At 42.2% G+C, this 16,402-nt stretch overlaps 2 protein-coding genes across 2 annotated transcripts; both read right to left on the reverse strand.

Annotated features, from left to right (window-relative positions):
- Positions 1-658: 658 nt before the first annotated feature.
- On the reverse strand, positions 659-3,970 carry LOC126627226 (uncharacterized). Its single transcript, XM_050296682.1, has 7 exons — positions 3,803-3,970; positions 2,814-3,153; positions 2,574-2,667; positions 1,895-2,016; positions 1,447-1,596; positions 1,183-1,281; positions 659-1,022 (listed from the first exon to the last, which is right to left on the reverse strand). The coding sequence occupies exons 2-7, from the start codon at positions 3,135-3,137 to the stop codon at positions 948-950; spliced, it is 864 nt and encodes a 287-aa protein (XP_050152639.1). The 5' UTR covers positions 3,138-3,153; positions 3,803-3,970; the 3' UTR covers positions 659-947.
- A 5,240-nt stretch (positions 3,971-9,210) lies between these two features.
- On the reverse strand, positions 9,211-16,310 carry LOC126595455 (uncharacterized). The gene is made up of 2 exons (XM_050261760.1): positions 16,297-16,310; positions 9,211-11,543 (listed from the first exon to the last, which is right to left on the reverse strand). The coding sequence occupies exon 2, from the start codon at positions 10,626-10,628 to the stop codon at positions 9,954-9,956; it is 675 nt and encodes a 224-aa protein (XP_050117717.1). The 5' UTR covers positions 10,629-11,543; positions 16,297-16,310; the 3' UTR covers positions 9,211-9,953.
- Positions 16,311-16,402: the final 92 nt, after the last annotated feature.

The following is a 16,402-nucleotide window of genomic DNA, read 5'->3' on the forward strand; positions in this document are numbered from 1 at the left end:
TCAGGATATTCCCCTTGACTTAGACAAAACTTCCAAATGAGAACTACAAACATTGCTAATGAGATAGTTATGTGTACCAATTCCTTGAACAAGCTTATGGAAGGTAGACTTTGGCAGGGAAGTTGTGTAGAGGTCGGCAAGGTTCTTCGGATTGCTTGACTTCAATCTTTTGATGCTTTGCTGATGTGATCTAAATGCAATATGTCAATGCATTGACTTCGTTGATGTATTATGTGTTGGTCTAGTACATGCGGCATAATCTTCATAGATTATCGTTGGGACTCAACAATGGAAGAAAACATGTACTTTGAAAATGCTCAACAAGAGCTTTTCTGCTTTATATGTTCATTTCTCTATTTAATTTCTTTATGGTCTCGTAAATATACTGATTAACTTAGTCAAATAGACTAATTTGAGCATTGGAGAATACTGACTAAATGTATCAAGTTAGGATTCCGTCGGTAGAAGTGGATGATGAATTGGCCCTTTCACTCAGTGGACCTTCATCTCTTTGGCGAAGGCTAAGAAAAATATCCTCAAGGGTCCTTTGCATATCATGATATAACATGGCCCTATGAAACAATATTCATGACCAATTCGTAATGAGAACCCGAAATCTTTGAGGTTTCTTCCCTTTCGAAACATAAACGAATGCATCTTAAAAACTGAAATTTCATACAGTGAATTATATCTATGCAATATCAGTCAATGAGAAACTACAAAGATCGTAAGAAACTGCAAATCTCTACCATAAGATAAACAAAAGGGAATCTTGATGAGCCGCTGTTCAAAACGCTTTTAGGTTGCAACATCTTGTACAGCTACAACAGAGGCAACCGGGGAGCCATTAGTAACCCATTCCAATAGTTACAGACACATACAGAAATATTTATACATCTCTCTTCTTTCACTGCTGTTTGTTGTTTGTTAAAGGTACATCCACAGGCCTAGCGTACATCTGACTTCATTTCAGTTGAGGACTCGGGGTGTGCACGGGACTTCTCAATTAACAACTCGATTCTCTGTTAGGAAGATGAGTAGTTTCAGAAAATAAATAATTGAACACCTATAATTAAATAATTTGAAGTTTGCAAATCATTAATCAAGCAGCTATCGAGATGAAATCATTTTATTTTTGTCCGCTCCACAGAGAAAAATAAAATAAAGGGAGGGTGAAGATACCTTCACAGATTTATTGACTTCGTCAAGTTTATTAAGTAGTAAATCCCCAGGTACTATGCCTCTGCGTTCTATTGAAGCATAGCGTGGTGATGCTGACATCTGCATCATATGGGCAAAAACATGTTTAATCAATACACCATCGATCTACTTTACAAAACTGGACAGGGATTGTGAATTGAGTGCGTTGTCAATAAAATTAGAACTGAAACAAGTTTGACAAAGACGGAAAAAAGTTCTTATTGCAGCAGTTTCATCAACATATACCTTTAAGCTTTTAGATGGCGATCTCAAAACAAGAGGTCCCTCGGTCAATGATCCAGTACGAGCCATGCTTTCCCCTTCAGCAGTGGTGGCAGTAGGCTTCCAACTTACACCACTTTCTCGTATGGCTTTTGAAGCTTCTGTTATGATTACCTACTAGTCATACAACAACAAACACCCAATTTATACTTTAACATCACAAGTTTTTCAACGGTTGTAAGACTAAACAATAGTACACCACCAAAACACATATAAAAAAGAATCTGATTAATTTTGCTGATTCAAATTAGAACACAACTAAAAGGCAGTTTTAGTCACCCACTTTAACATCACAAGTTTTTAAACGGTTGTAAGACTAAACAATAGTACGCCACCAAAACACATATAAAAAAGAATCTGATTAATTTTGCTGATTCAAATTAGAACACAACTAAAAGGCAGTTTTAGTCACCTTCCTCAAACCACTAGGGTTAGAAACCCCTTGAACCTGTAGTTCATCTACAGCTGCGGCTTTTCCACATGCTATACTTTCAATTCTAAAGGTATGAATTCCATACCTTGACTGCAAGCAACCTATGCATAATGCAACAGAAGATACCATTAGTCTTTAAACTTTCACTTGTTCTGGCTACGTCATGTAGTTTTGCTAACCCAAAAGAATATTGATATCAAATTTATAATCAACATGCTAATGTGGAGATGTATGATGCAAAGTTCCAAACCAATGTGCAACTTTCCATCCATTACAGTTCACATTATCAAACTTTTATACAGTGTTAGGCACTGAGAGACCTTGTGCTCTCTGGAATTCTACTTCTAGCTGTGGTAACTTCATTTATTTCTGCATTAAATATCCATTATGCACTTAATAAACCTGGTTTTGCATGCCAAATCCTTATCCGCCACCTTTTTACAGGACTACTTACTCCCTGCATCTATCTTGTTCGACAATGCAGCTTTGGAAATATAATAGTTTCACGCTAAACACTGATGACTTGGAAACAAAATTATATGCATGAATTCAAATTGCAAACTAACATCAACAATTAAAAAGATTAATCATGTAATACATGCAGGCATATGAATCAACGGAAGTAGGTTATAGAGCACAGTAAGGCCAGTATCATTACCTTGTTCTATAATGATGTCAATCACCAGGGAAAGGGGTACATGCTTCTCAATTGTAGTGATGCCCCAGAAGGGTATGAAAGATGGCCTCGAAACCTTTGTGGAAAAAGGACGAGAAAGAGAAGAAGTATTACCTCGATGCATTGTTTTTCTTTCGTGTGATCAACGATGCGAAAATAGAATAATTCCATTTAGTTTAAAGACAATTAGAAATATGGGAAGAATTCAAGTAAGGTGTGCACCTTGTAAACTACTTCACTTGGCGTAACATATAGTTTTCGTGAGGAAACATCCTTCTGAAGAACATATCTCTTAAAGGGCAGATATAAAAGCATGATGATGCCAACTCCCCAAGCTAAAACCAGCAACAGCGATATAGAAAGCCATATAACAGTGTCATACTTAACGATATTCTTTGCAAGCTCTTCGAAGGAGGCCGTGTGAAGAATTTGCTCAGAACAGTCTGCAGTGTCAACATCATCTAACTCGGATGATTCAGCATAAGGAAGTAACCGATCCTTGGATGACCGAGGCTCAGATGTACCGTCTGCATGACCCATCAACATCTCTTCCAACTCAAAACTAGCAATCAGAAACATACAGCATCATTATTAGCACTAAAATTTCAAAGGATGTCAACTTTTTCATTTGGATGCAATGTTTCTTTCTTAACACCATAATTGCTGAAAGCCCAAAAAGGTTTATGAGAATCTGAACTGACAAATGATGACAAATTGGGACAAATAATGAGATAAAAGGGTTGCAAACTTGCAGTGCAGTATAAGACACTGAAATTATTTGCCTGAGGAAATTTCTTCTAACTCAAAGAAAAAGCATAATAAAAAAAAGCACTTTTTAAAAAGTGCTTTCTTAAAATCGAGTTTGAAATTATAACTTCCAGATCAAGCGTGCAGTTTTTTTCAAGATTTCGTTTTAGACCAAGTAATTAGCTTCCACTACAAAGTAAATAGCTTGATTATAACGCCTAATGATTAATCATCTACGTAACTTAAGCTAAAGTATTAAACTTTGTGATGATTGAAACAACGGGAAGATGGAAAAGGGCATCATTTTCCGTCGATTTTCTGGGCAACCAAACAAGAAGGAGAGTACAAAGCAGCTCCCGGATAAACATTACCGAATCAAAAAACCGAGACCAAGATAGAAAGGGAAATATAAATAAGTAAAATTGTGGGGGGGGGGGAAGGAAAACGAAAAGGGATAGTATTACCTGGAAAATTTTCGATTTGCAGAGGTCAGTCCTGCCTGAATCTGGGGATTTAGAGGATTTTATGTTGGATTTTTGGGGGGTGTTTTGGTAATTTAAGACGGAGTTGGGGTGCTCGTCAAAGCATCAGCCGAAACAACCGGTCCGACCGTTCTGTTGCTTTTTGGGTAGGAAGTTTCTTCACAGCTTGGTCTCTTCACTTATTAAGGGAGGGATTTGATTTTTTTCTATGCCGAATTTGAACCACATTATTATTAGAATGTTGTAAGGTTTAACTCACTTTTACAATCCATTATTGTAGATAATACAATTTACTTAAAAATAATAATAATAAGAATAACCATAACGAAATTAACAATTACTACACAATTAAAAAAAGATTCCCAACTATGGGAAACGATGTAATGTGCACCGTCCAAAGAGATTTTGTAGTATACTTGAAACGCAAGTTTGTTTGTACCATACTTGACCAATCCCGAAACTACCGAGCACCGGCCAACGCTATACTGTCAAGGACCCAGAAGAGTTCCCCTCCGACCAGGAGGCCAATCACTACTCGACACGTGTCAAGATTAGAAGCCAATCAGAGCGCAGCACGTGTCAACATCAAGAACCAATCATAACATGACACATGTCAATGTGACAAAGCTACAAGTTTTTCTATAAATAGGGGTCATTCCCCCACAATATTGCCTAATGCCATTTTGTGTTAAATCATTCACAAGAACTCACTAAATTGAGAGCTTGATCCTTTGTACTTGTGTAAGCCCTTCACTACTAATAAAAACTCCTCTACTCCGTGGACGTAGCCAATCTGGGTGAACCACGTACATCCTGTGTTTGCTTCTCTGTCTCTATTCATTTACGTACTTATCCTCACTAGTGACCGAAGCAACCAAGCGAAGGTCACAAAACCTGACACTTTCTGTTGTACCAAAGTCTTCGCTGATTTTGTGCATCAACATTTGGCGCCGTCTGTGGGAAACGACACTTATTCCTACTCTCTTCAGCTGTGTCAAGCTGGTTTCTATCATTCGTACACTTTCTTTTGATCAGGCATCCCTCTCCAACATGGGAAGCGAAGGAAGCCACAGCACACAGAATGACACCCCCTTGCACATAGTGCGAAACAACGAAAGAAGGAAGGAAAACGAGTTTTTCTTCAAGCTAAAGTCGATGAGTTGGAAGCTCAGAACAACAAGATAGCAATGAGGAATGAGGTCCTCCAGGAGCAATATGAGAAGCTCTTCGAGACACTCCACGAAGCTAGGCAAGCTCAGACACGCGAGATTGTTGCCCCCGTGGAAGTCAACCATCAACTGGGTGCCCTCCAACATGGAGGGTCACATGCATTCGACATAGATATCCCTGATAGGGAACAGATTACCCCTCGACTTGATAATCAACATGAGGCTTCTCTTAACCCAGTTGCTTCGACCCGAACCATGAGAAGTGGAGGGAGACACCTCTTTGCTGAAGGGGCAGAAGGATCGAAAGCCGTCTTTCGCGATTGTCGGGATTTCCTGAAGCAACGTCGAGAGAATTCCATCCATATAAGCTCAAAGATTAATGACCCAAGGATTTCTGAGAGACTCGGTCCCCTGCCACGGCCCAAGCCGGCCACCAATTTGGGGAAGGGGCAACAAGTCCCAGAGAGACATGAGGGTACAGGGGACTCAGAGGTGTTCCGACAGACATACCCTGGAAGCCAGTACAGCGAGTCCAGGGAAAAATCACATGCCCTTGATCAAACCTTCCTAATTCCAAGAGGAGATGGAGATTTACGAAAGAAAGCTCCAGTGACACATAACTCCGCTCAGGACCCCCTTGTCCTACAACTTCTTGAGGAAGTAAACAAGTTGAAGGCTGAACGTCAGGCTGAAATACCTGACTGAAACCAACCCAGGCCTGGCCCTCTTACAAGGAGGATCCTCAACACCCCCCTTCAAGCAAAGACAAAGCAAAAGCTTGGCTTGCAACTTTATACTGGAAAAGAGGACCCGATTGAGCACCTTAACCTCTTTGAATCCACCATGGCATACCGGATGCACACCGACGAAGAGCGATGTCTTCTCTTCCCCTCCACCCTCTCTAGTGAAGCTCTAAATTGGTATTGTCGTCTTACACCTGAGACGGTAGACTCATTTGAGGAATTGAGGAAACTATTTGTTTCCCAACACATTTTCCAAACCGATCGCTTGCACTCTGCAGATGACTTGTACACTATCCGCCAGAAGCCAGACGAGTCATTACGTATGTATGTTGGCCGCTTCAGCCATGAATACTCCCGGTGTGCCGAGGCAGACGACAAGACTGCCTTCAAAGCCTTCACGGCAGGCCTACGTGATTGTTTCTTTAAATACATGATCAATGCCAATACTTGGAAGACTTACTCTGAGGTGATGGCGCAGGCTTATAACCATGCCTCCGCCGAGGCAAAGACATATCAGGAGAAACCCCCTACAACCATCCTTTATCAACAAGTGGGAGGTGGAAGCCAGACTCACCTAAATGAGAAGACCTCGACTTTCCAAACAACAGTGGCACCTCCCCATGCCTTGCATAATGCTTCACCGAATCAACAGACATATCAATTTCAAGGCAAGAGGAAGGATTTCCATCCTCACCACTCTCCTTTCAGTAAAAAGAGTAAGGGACACTATCCCGATAACCAAGGGTATCGCCACAATAGCGCTCGCCCCCAGGCAGTCAATGCAGTGGGTCAAACCCGCGTCAAGGGTATCGCCACAATAGCGAGGTTTTAGCCTGCCATACTTAAGGTGTCTTACGCCTGCCGAGGCGGAAATCGTCCTTCGGGAAATACATGAGGGAGTCTGTGGAGATCATGCTGGATCTCGGTCCCTAGCACACAAGACTTTTCGCCAAGGATATTACTGGCCAACACTCCACCAGGATGCCATCAAAGTATCCCGCTCATGTGACAAATGTCAACGATATGCAACTATTCCTCATTCCCCTTCAGAGCCTCTTACTCCTATGATCAGCCCTTGGCCCTTCGCCCAGTGGGGACTTGATTTGATCGGCCCAATGCCGGCAGGGAAGGGCAAAGTCTGTTACGCAGTCGTTGCAGTGGACTACTTCACAAAGTGGGCCGAAGTAGAACCCTTGGCAACCATTACTGAGGCAAAGATAGAAGACTTCGTGTGGAAGAACATCCTTTGTAGATTCGGCATTCCCAATGCGATAGTCACTGACAATGGGCGACAGTTTGACAACAAGAAGTTCAGGTTGTTCTGCTCTAAGTTCAACATCAACTTATGCTTTGCCTCTCCAGCTCATCCCCAGTCTAATGGACAAGTTGATGCCATCAACAAAATAATCAAGCGCACTTTGAAAACCAGCTTGGACAAAGCTAAAGGCTGTTGGCCAGAATTTGTACCCCAAGTTCTTTGGTCATATCGCACTTCATATCGAACTTCAACAGGAGAAACTCCATTCTCACTTGCCTTTGGCACAGAGGCGGTTGTCCCTGTTGAGCTCGAGTAAGCAACATTCCGAGTCCAGAACTACATTCAAAGTGAAAATGACAAACAACTCACCCTCAACTTGGATTTAGTCGAGGAACACAGAAACCAAGCTCACTTGAGGAATGTCGCCTACAAGCAGCGCATCTCCAACTATTATGACTCTAGGGTCAAGCCTCGTTCTTTCAAAATAGGAGACTGAGTCTTAAAGAAAAGATTACTCTGCGACAGAGTCCCGAGTGAAGGCACACTTAGTCCAAACTGGGATGGACCGTATGAAGTCATTGGCATCAGTCGCCCTGGCTCTTACACACTTAGAAGCTCTGATGGCAAGACCCTTGGCCATCCATGGAACGCTGATCACTTGAAGTACTACTACAAATAGACTCACGATGTACAAGTGTTGAGCTATAGCCGTTCGGCATCCTATGTAATGAAGGCCATTTGGCAATGAATTCAATAAAGAGGTAATTTAGCCAACTCAGCCCTCACTCTTTTACATTCATAGCAAGCGATGCCAGAACCCTTCTCAATCAGAAAGCAATCCGTCTTCCACAGTCACTACAAAACAAGCAAATGAAGACCGTGTCAAGCGCCAAAAAAAAAAAAAAAAAAAAAGCTTCACCCGAAAAGCTTCACCTAAAAAGCTTCACCCACAAAGCTTCACCCAAAAAGCTTCACCCGAAAAGCTTCACCTCCAAAGCTTCACCCGAAAAGCTTCACCTAAAAAGCTTCACCTAAAAAGCTTCACCCAACAAGCTTCACCCGAAAAGCTTCACCTCCAAAGCTTCACCCACAAAGCTTCAACACCAAAGCTTCACCTACAAAGCTTCAACACAAAACCTTGCTCCAAATAAACAAATTTTGTTCACAAAACCCAAGATGCCCTTGAACTTGTACAAAAACACTTGGGTAAACATAAACATTTTTTGTTTTACACCCACAAGGGCCCAAAATTTTCCTTCTTATTTATTCACTTATATATGTTCCCAAACATATTATAATAGATCCAACAACAAGCCAAAGTCCCAAATTTCATAATGGACAAAAGTACAAGCAATTCATCAATAATGAAGGTGCTACAAAAATTGGAATCTGCCCCAAAATAGAAATCCAACCCAAGAGACTTTTTCTCTCTCTCCCTCTTCCGCCTCCTTTCATCTATCAAATTTCTGCAACCTCTGCTCTTCTCCAATGGAGCTGAATTTTGGACACCCTATAGTTCTTGAGCATATGAACAACTTTCAAGAAGGAACCATTTCTGTTTGAGCGACGGAAATTAAAGTGTTGAAGCTCCAAACATGATAGTCGGCTTCTTGCAGATTTCGAAGCTGTTGTGATGTTTCGAAGATCTGGAAATATTTAACCGTTAGTTCATCCTGAATTTTTGATATGTTATGAAATAGTCGATGAGGAACAACTTCAATGAAGAAAGCATACCGATCTGAACAAGAGAAAATGGAGTTTCGAAGCTCACAACAAATCTGACGGGTTGACAGAAAAATAATAACCAGTCATTCATCATACCTGAGTTTCTTGAGTTATACAGCTCCGAGGGATCTCAAATTTGGATATGTTGTAGTTCACAAGCTGAGGAACAACTTCAATGAAGAAAGCATACCGATCTGAACAAGAGAAAATGGAGTTTCGAAGCTCACAACAAATCTGACGGGTTGACAGAAAAATAATAACCAGTCATTCATCATACCTGAGTTTCTTGAGTTATACAGCTCCGAGGGATCTCAAATTTGGATATGTTGTAGTTCACAAGCTTAGGAACAACTTCAATGAAGAAAGCATGCTGATCTGAGCAAGAGAAAATAGAGTTTCAAAGCTCACAACAAATCTGACGGGTTGACAGACAAATGATAAACAGTCACTCATCATACCTGGATTTCTGGAGTTGTACTGCTCCGATGGCTCTCCCATTTGGATATGTTGTAGTTAAGGAATTAACGAACAACTTTCATGAAGACAACTTTGTGATTCGACCTACAGATGATGGTGTTATGTTGAAAAACAATTCCGGTTGTTAGGGGAAATGAAAAACAATTCCACCAAAGAAACATCATTATGATGTTTCATCATTATGGTGTTTTCATCATTATGATGCTTTCATCATTGTGATGCTTCCATCATTGTGATGCTTCCATTATGATGTTAATGCACCAACGGTTACACCTTCTGCAATTCCACTTATTCGGGCCTAGCAACCTTCATAAACAAAATCTATGAAGAAAAAGTCCGGGGCTACCACTTAGAAAACAAAAGAATGAAGTTTTGGTACTTACGACATGGACTATTAGCAAGACACCTCATTCGTCAACTCCCTCGACTAGAGACTTGGGGGACTCCCACCATATGCTACTACGCCTTGGTACTCAAAAGTTCGTGACTACTCAGTGACTTGGATTTTTCAAGTCTCCAACCGAGAAGTTTTCCTCACTCGGGAAATTAAGGGAACACTACCTCAAACTACATGCTTCACTCACAAAGCTTCAACAATACAAGTTTCAACAAAAGCAAAAATTCAAAGAACTTTATGAAGAAGGCTTTGGTGTATTTAACACAATATGTTGAAATGAAGCAAAGCTTATTTATTAATATTTTCGATAAGCCACAAATATGTACATATACATGAGTCAAAATAAACAAACAAAAGGGAGCCTTCACAAAGGTTGCTTAGGGGAAGTCTCAGCAGTCGGTAGAGCCCCAGAAAGAGAAAGCACCGGAGGGTGGTTATCCGGAGCCTCAGTACTTGACAAAACCCCAGAAGGAGGAGGCATTGGAGGTTCATCATTTGAAGCTTCATTACCAGGTACAGCCCCAGAGGACGAAGGCAATAAATGCCTTTGGAACAAACCCACAAACCGCTGATGATCAAGTAAAACCTTACCATCAGATTCCTTCATCTGGTCAAGCTTCCTCTTCATGTTTGTAGCATAGTCATGGGCGAGCCGGTGCAACTGCTTATTCTCATGCTTGAGCCCTCTAATCTCCTGTTTGAGACTCATCACTTCAGCAGCCAATGATTCAACTTGGCGGGTTCTAGCAAATAGGCGTTGGGCCATATTAGACACAGAACCTGCACACTGAACACTAAGAGCCAGAGAGTCCTTAACAGCCAACTCATCAGACCGTTTGGAAAGTAGTCTATTATCTTTGGGAGTGAGAAGGTTCCTGGCCACCACTGCAGCGGTCATATCATTCTTCATCACAGAATCCCCAACGGTAAGAGGACCAGTAGGGGATATGAAGGATGGGCGCCATATGTTGTCTGGAGAAGGCGTGGCTGTCTCTTCTCCAAGGTTCAAGTCAAAACGACGGTCGGAGGGTCCATACATTTTCAAATGTGTTGAAGAAGGAAGAGGTCAGACAAATCAAGATCTTAGAAGTGCAAGAAATGAGCTTCTACTGGTAGAGATTCAAGTGTGCTGTGGAACTTAATGCCAGCCTCTACAAAAATCTGCACTCGACGGAGCTTCAGAAATCGAAGAGGCGTTTGCTTTCTCAAAAGCTGGGCTGCTCAGAGACCACGAGGGCCGATCTCAGAAATCGAAGAGGCATTTGCTTTCTCAAAAGCTGGGCTGCTCAGAGACCACGAGGGCCGATCTCAGAAATCGAAGAGGCGTTTGCTTTCTCAAAAGCTGGGCTGCTCAGAGACCACGAGGGCCGATCTCAGAAATCGAAGAAGCACCTGCTTTTTCAGCCTCGTCAGCACCTGTCACATGCACACTCAGCTTTGCGGAAATTACGGGCAATCTGTCGAAGATTTCTGGTGAAGTAGAAAGCACGTGAATCTTACTGATCAATCACCGCTCTCCATATGCACCATCAACTCCTCGGGTACCACATATAACTTTGTCAAAGATCTCTGACAAAGTTTAGGCACGAGAATTTCGAAGTGCCAGCTACCCTACTATTACCCATAAGGGTAAAGGAACAGCACCACTGCTTGACAACTGGAAAGTCCCTATGTGTGTCGACCTCCGTGTTTTGTGGCAAGACAGGTTGGCAAGAACGACCAACCTTTACTCACATTCGAGAAAAGACTCCCAACATAATTACTTTCTCAAAAACCGGAGTAGCACCGCTTTCCGAATCTCGAGAGTCAGATCCTCGACGGGATTGCTTGTTCGAAAACCGAAGAGGCACAACTCTCAGAACTTCGAGAGCCAGATTTCCTTAGATAAAGCTTGTCTGTAATCTCCACACGTAATATCAGCTTTCCAGATACCACATACCACTTTTTCAAAGTGCTCTGACAAAATTAAAACACGTGAAGCTGGCAGCTCCCACTACATTGCTGTGACCAAGAAGGGTAAAGGAATAGCATTACTACTTGTTATTGGGAAATCCCTATATACATTGACCTCCCTCCTCAACGGACAGGCAAACCTGCAAAAATGCTCAACCCTTTCTCACATTCGAAAAGGCACCCTCAACATAACCTCTCGAAATACTCAGCTTTATTTCCCCCCGATAATACCTCAGCAAATAAGCCACACCAAGAATAAGAGTATCTCATATCATCAGGGTCGAAAGCAAGAGTATCCCATATCATGCTTTCTCCCTATCTTTGTCTTTGTCCTTGTCCACACCTGCAGGATAAGGAGAAAGAGAGCAGTCAGTCGGAACCTGAAATCAAACCTCCAATTTGGAACTGACTGCCTGGAGCCTTTGCCTGGTTGCTTACTTAGCATTGCTCTCGAGTACTCATCCTCAACTGCTGTCAAGGTCACGAATTCCACCGGCAAATACCTCATGACAGTTGATCAGATATTGGCTCTTTACACTGAAGCTGCCAAGCGTGGATGAGTCACTATGAAGGAATGTTCTGAAGGACCATTTAAATGCAAAGGTTGCACACCACTTCTGCCATGCAAAAGATTGAAGCAGAAGGTTCAACGGTGAGCTGAAACAGATCACTACAGCACGACACCTTTCCATACCACATTCATTATTCCGTCAACAGCAAAAGTATCCCATATCATCAAGGTCGAACGTACTCTAGATTTGATGGACTTGTTTTGACCCTCAAATTTTTGAGTCGGCCTTATACTCTGAAGGGCACCAGAAAACCCTCCAGCACAGTTCAAGAATAAGCTTGTGGAAAGTTACTTCTTCAAAAGCAAAAGTATCTCATATCATCTCTTATCCATTTGCTTCTCCTTATCCTGGCAGTTGAATGAGAGACAAGGAGAATGAGAACAATCAACCGGAAGCCGACGTCAAACCTCTGATCCTGGGTTGCTTACTTGGAAGTTTGACTGCTTACCTTGTCTGTCACCTCTTTCGGCAGATCTCCTAGCTCGGCGACTTGGGGGACTCCTACTATAGGGTTTGTATCACACTTGACTAAGCCCGAAACTACAACTAAGCTTCAAGTGAAATTGATACATTACCTTGTGCGTCAACATCAGCTAAGTACACCATTCCCGGATGGAGGAAAGGTACTTCCAGAGAAGGGCAGATGAAGATCAGACCACACTTCGGTACTTAGAAGTTTCGTGATTACTCAAGGGATTGGATCTTGCAAGTCCCCAACCGAGGAGTTTCCCTCACTCGGGAACTTAGGGGAGCACTGTTTGTACCATACTTGACCAATCCCGAAACTACCGAGCACCGGCCAACGCTATACTGTCAAGGACCCAGAAGAGTTCCCCTCCGACCAGGAGGCCAATCACTACTCGACACGTGTCAAGATTAGAAGCCAATCAGAGCGCAGCACGTGTCAACATCAAGAACCAATCATAACATGACACATGTCAATGTGACAAAGCTACAAGTTTTTCTATAAATAGGGGTCATTCCCCCACAATATTGCCTAATGCCATTTTGTGTTAAATCATTCACAAGAACTCACTAAATTGAGAGCTTGATCCTTTGTACTTGTGTAAGCCCTTCACTACTAATAAAAACTCCTCTACTCCGTGGACGTAGCCAATCTGGGTGAACCACGTACATCCTGTGTTTGCTTCTCTGTCTCTATTCATTTACGTACTTATCCTCACTAGTGACCGAAGCAACCAAGCGAAGGTCACAAAACCTGACACTTTCTGTTGTACCAAAGTCTTCGCTGATTTTGTGCATCAACAAAGTTCAACATCATGCGTCATAAGACAAGTTTTTACATCATATTAAAAAACAAACTTTATATTAATTATTATGATACATAGTGTATCAGTTTGTGTTTATAGTACATAAAAAGATTTCTCCACCGTCTAAACAAAAAACTTATCATTTAATGGTTTCTCTTAAATCGATACCTCATACTTACAACAACTACACACGTAGTTTGCCCAAATTCTGCAAATTCTTCTATAGTAAAACCCAGTTAATAAGAACTGTTCACTAACAGTTAAAAATTCTTCTCCATGTCCCGTTCCTTTCTCAACTTGGAACGGTTAAATTATCAAACTGCGCATGTTATCCACGTGTCGATCATCATGGATGGCTCTGCTTCGAGTATAGACTATGGAGCCAAAAAATAATCAAGAGGCGACACGTGGATTTTTAGGTGAAAAGAACAAAATTATCCTCGAGACACACCGGATTTCCTACACTTGAGCAGTGGAGAATCATCCATCAACCGAGTCAAGAGTGCTCAAAATAGGTAACAAGTTCAAATTTATCTCATCCATATTTACTCCATATCCTCTACAAGGAAATCATTCCATAACCTTCAAAACCTTCCATATAAATTAAATTAATTAGGCTAATTAATGGATTAATTACTAATTAATCTATTAATCACCAAATTAATCACCATTACACCCCAATGCTCTATAAATAGGACTCCATTTTCTTTGAAAGACTCCAAAAACTCTCTAAACATTTTTCTCTCTAAATTCTAACTTTGGCATCAGAGGTTCTTCGGCCAAAGCCTCCCCTCATTCATCGTGGATGCGTGAGGCTTTTGGCCTTGACCCGAAGGTGTTAATTGTTTTGTAGGTGCAATACTGTCCAAGATCAAGAGTCACACACTCATAGAAGACTCTCGCATAAAAATGTTTTTTTCTATTTTCTAGTTCACTTGCATTTTTTTTATACGTTCTTATTATTAGAATTTTTTTATTTGCAAAGATTCTTTGATAAAACATAAAAGAGAAATACAATGGCTAGAAATTTAAAAAATTTCATGAGTGAAAATTTCAATATTCAAGAAATGGGACCGCGGCAATCCACGAGACTAAATGTGATCTTAGGGGGAACGGCACCACCACCACAAGGTTTCACCACGGGAACCACTGCGGTGGCTACCACGATAACCACCCGTGGCGAGGTCCATGGTATCACCACTACCATGACCCACGTTGTGCTACCAAAGCAAGCCCAATGCGTTGCCAAGCCGAGTCCAAGCCTAGCCCTCACGTGCATCATGCATCGAGCAACCCACTCTTGCGGCCCAGCCTGCTCATACCGAGCAGCCCACTCTCGTGGCCTAGCCTACTCCCGCCAAGCAACCCACTCCCGTGGCGCAGCCTACTCCCGCGGCCCATCCTGCTCCATCCGGGCAGTCCATTCCCGTGGCCCAGCCTTCTCCCGTAGCCTAGCTTACCCCCGTGGCCTCTCAAGCAGCCCAAGTCGGCCCAAGATTATCTTAACCATCTAGACCTACCATCAAGCCGGGGGCATTTTCACCACATTTATTTGCAGATTTGACATTTCCCAACTCAAATCTCGCGCCCGGAGCCTACCACACTTCCACTGCTCAAAGAGGCACATTCCTTCCAAGCTCTTCCAATCTAAATGACAAACAACACTTGTCTCGACAAGTCATAGAGTTGACGAGCGTCCTTGCACAACAGACAAGTTTGGTGAATCAACTCTTGCAATGCACCGAGATCCAACGTACCTCGGATGAGGTGTCCCGAAGTAGGACAAAGGCAGATGAACTTCTCCACCAGCGTCCCGACAAGCAGCCCATCAACCAACCACGATCTGAGCGTTCTGGCAATTTACACTCTCGTCTGGATCTTTGGGATAGCGTATACTCTAGTCTTAGCGCACGAATGAGCATGCATTCCCGATCAAGCACATGGACGAGCATACAATCGCGATTGAAGTCACACTCTGATTATCAATATAAACAACCTTCCAGGCGAAGTGTTCATTCACAACTAGGCTCGCAAGGAGTATTCTCCACCTCACATTGAAGTAAGCAGCACGGTAGACGGAGAGAAGCAATCACTCAATCAGACTCAAGTTCAACTGACAGCTTATGAGCAGCATGTTTACCTGCCAGGAACATGCCACATGCACCGCAGCCGAAACCCATAGGTCACGACCGGGAACAGCCAAAAGTTCCATTGCCCCAGCAGAGGCAAATTCAAGAAGAAGTTGGGAGGCTCCTAACTGAACGATTACACAATTTCCAACGTAACTAGCCTGTTGATGATGCACTTCAACGAGACATAACCAACATAAGCATGTCACCATTCATGAATGAGATTGAGCGGACATATCCACCTCGCGAGTTTACTATGCCTCACTTCACTCCGTACAAGGGAGATGAAGATCCGGATCGTCATCTCAAGCACTACCATGATTCTCTACAGGAACAACGACGCACTTATGTGCAAAATTTTTGCCACAACTCTACAAGGCGAGGTTCAAGATTCTTCGATGAGTTTATTGATAAAGGTATTGGACGCCATTGATGAAGATGGTTTTTTTCTGGATTTTAAAGTATGGTTTCTTTTCTGGGTTTTGAGGGCAAATGGCAAGAGATTCGAGAATTTTGAAAGTGTAAAGTTTGGACGAAGGAAAGTTGAGTATTTATAGGCATTTTGGGAGAAAGATCAACAATTTGGTTTTTGAATAATGGGGGGTAAAATCGATGGATAATTAAAGAATCCAGGTGAAGGGACCGAAGAACTTGTGGATTGAGGATGCACGTTTGCGTGTGACGGTGAAATTAATGGCGAATAGACGTTTCGATAGTTGCACGATTCGAATGTCATTATTAAAAACTGACGAGTGAGCTGAGGAATTGCCACGTGGTAGGACATCTGACAAAATTAGGATTGTGTAATTGTGTTTCATAAATGCACATGAGTGGTTGAAAAATTCGAGACGTTTTAGTGCCTTTCAGAGATATGCCAAGGGTTTGATT

This window comes from Malus sylvestris, chromosome 1 (assembly GCF_916048215.2).
Source record: "Malus sylvestris chromosome 1, drMalSylv7.2, whole genome shotgun sequence".
Taxonomy (NCBI): domain Eukaryota; kingdom Viridiplantae; phylum Streptophyta; class Magnoliopsida; order Rosales; family Rosaceae; genus Malus; species Malus sylvestris.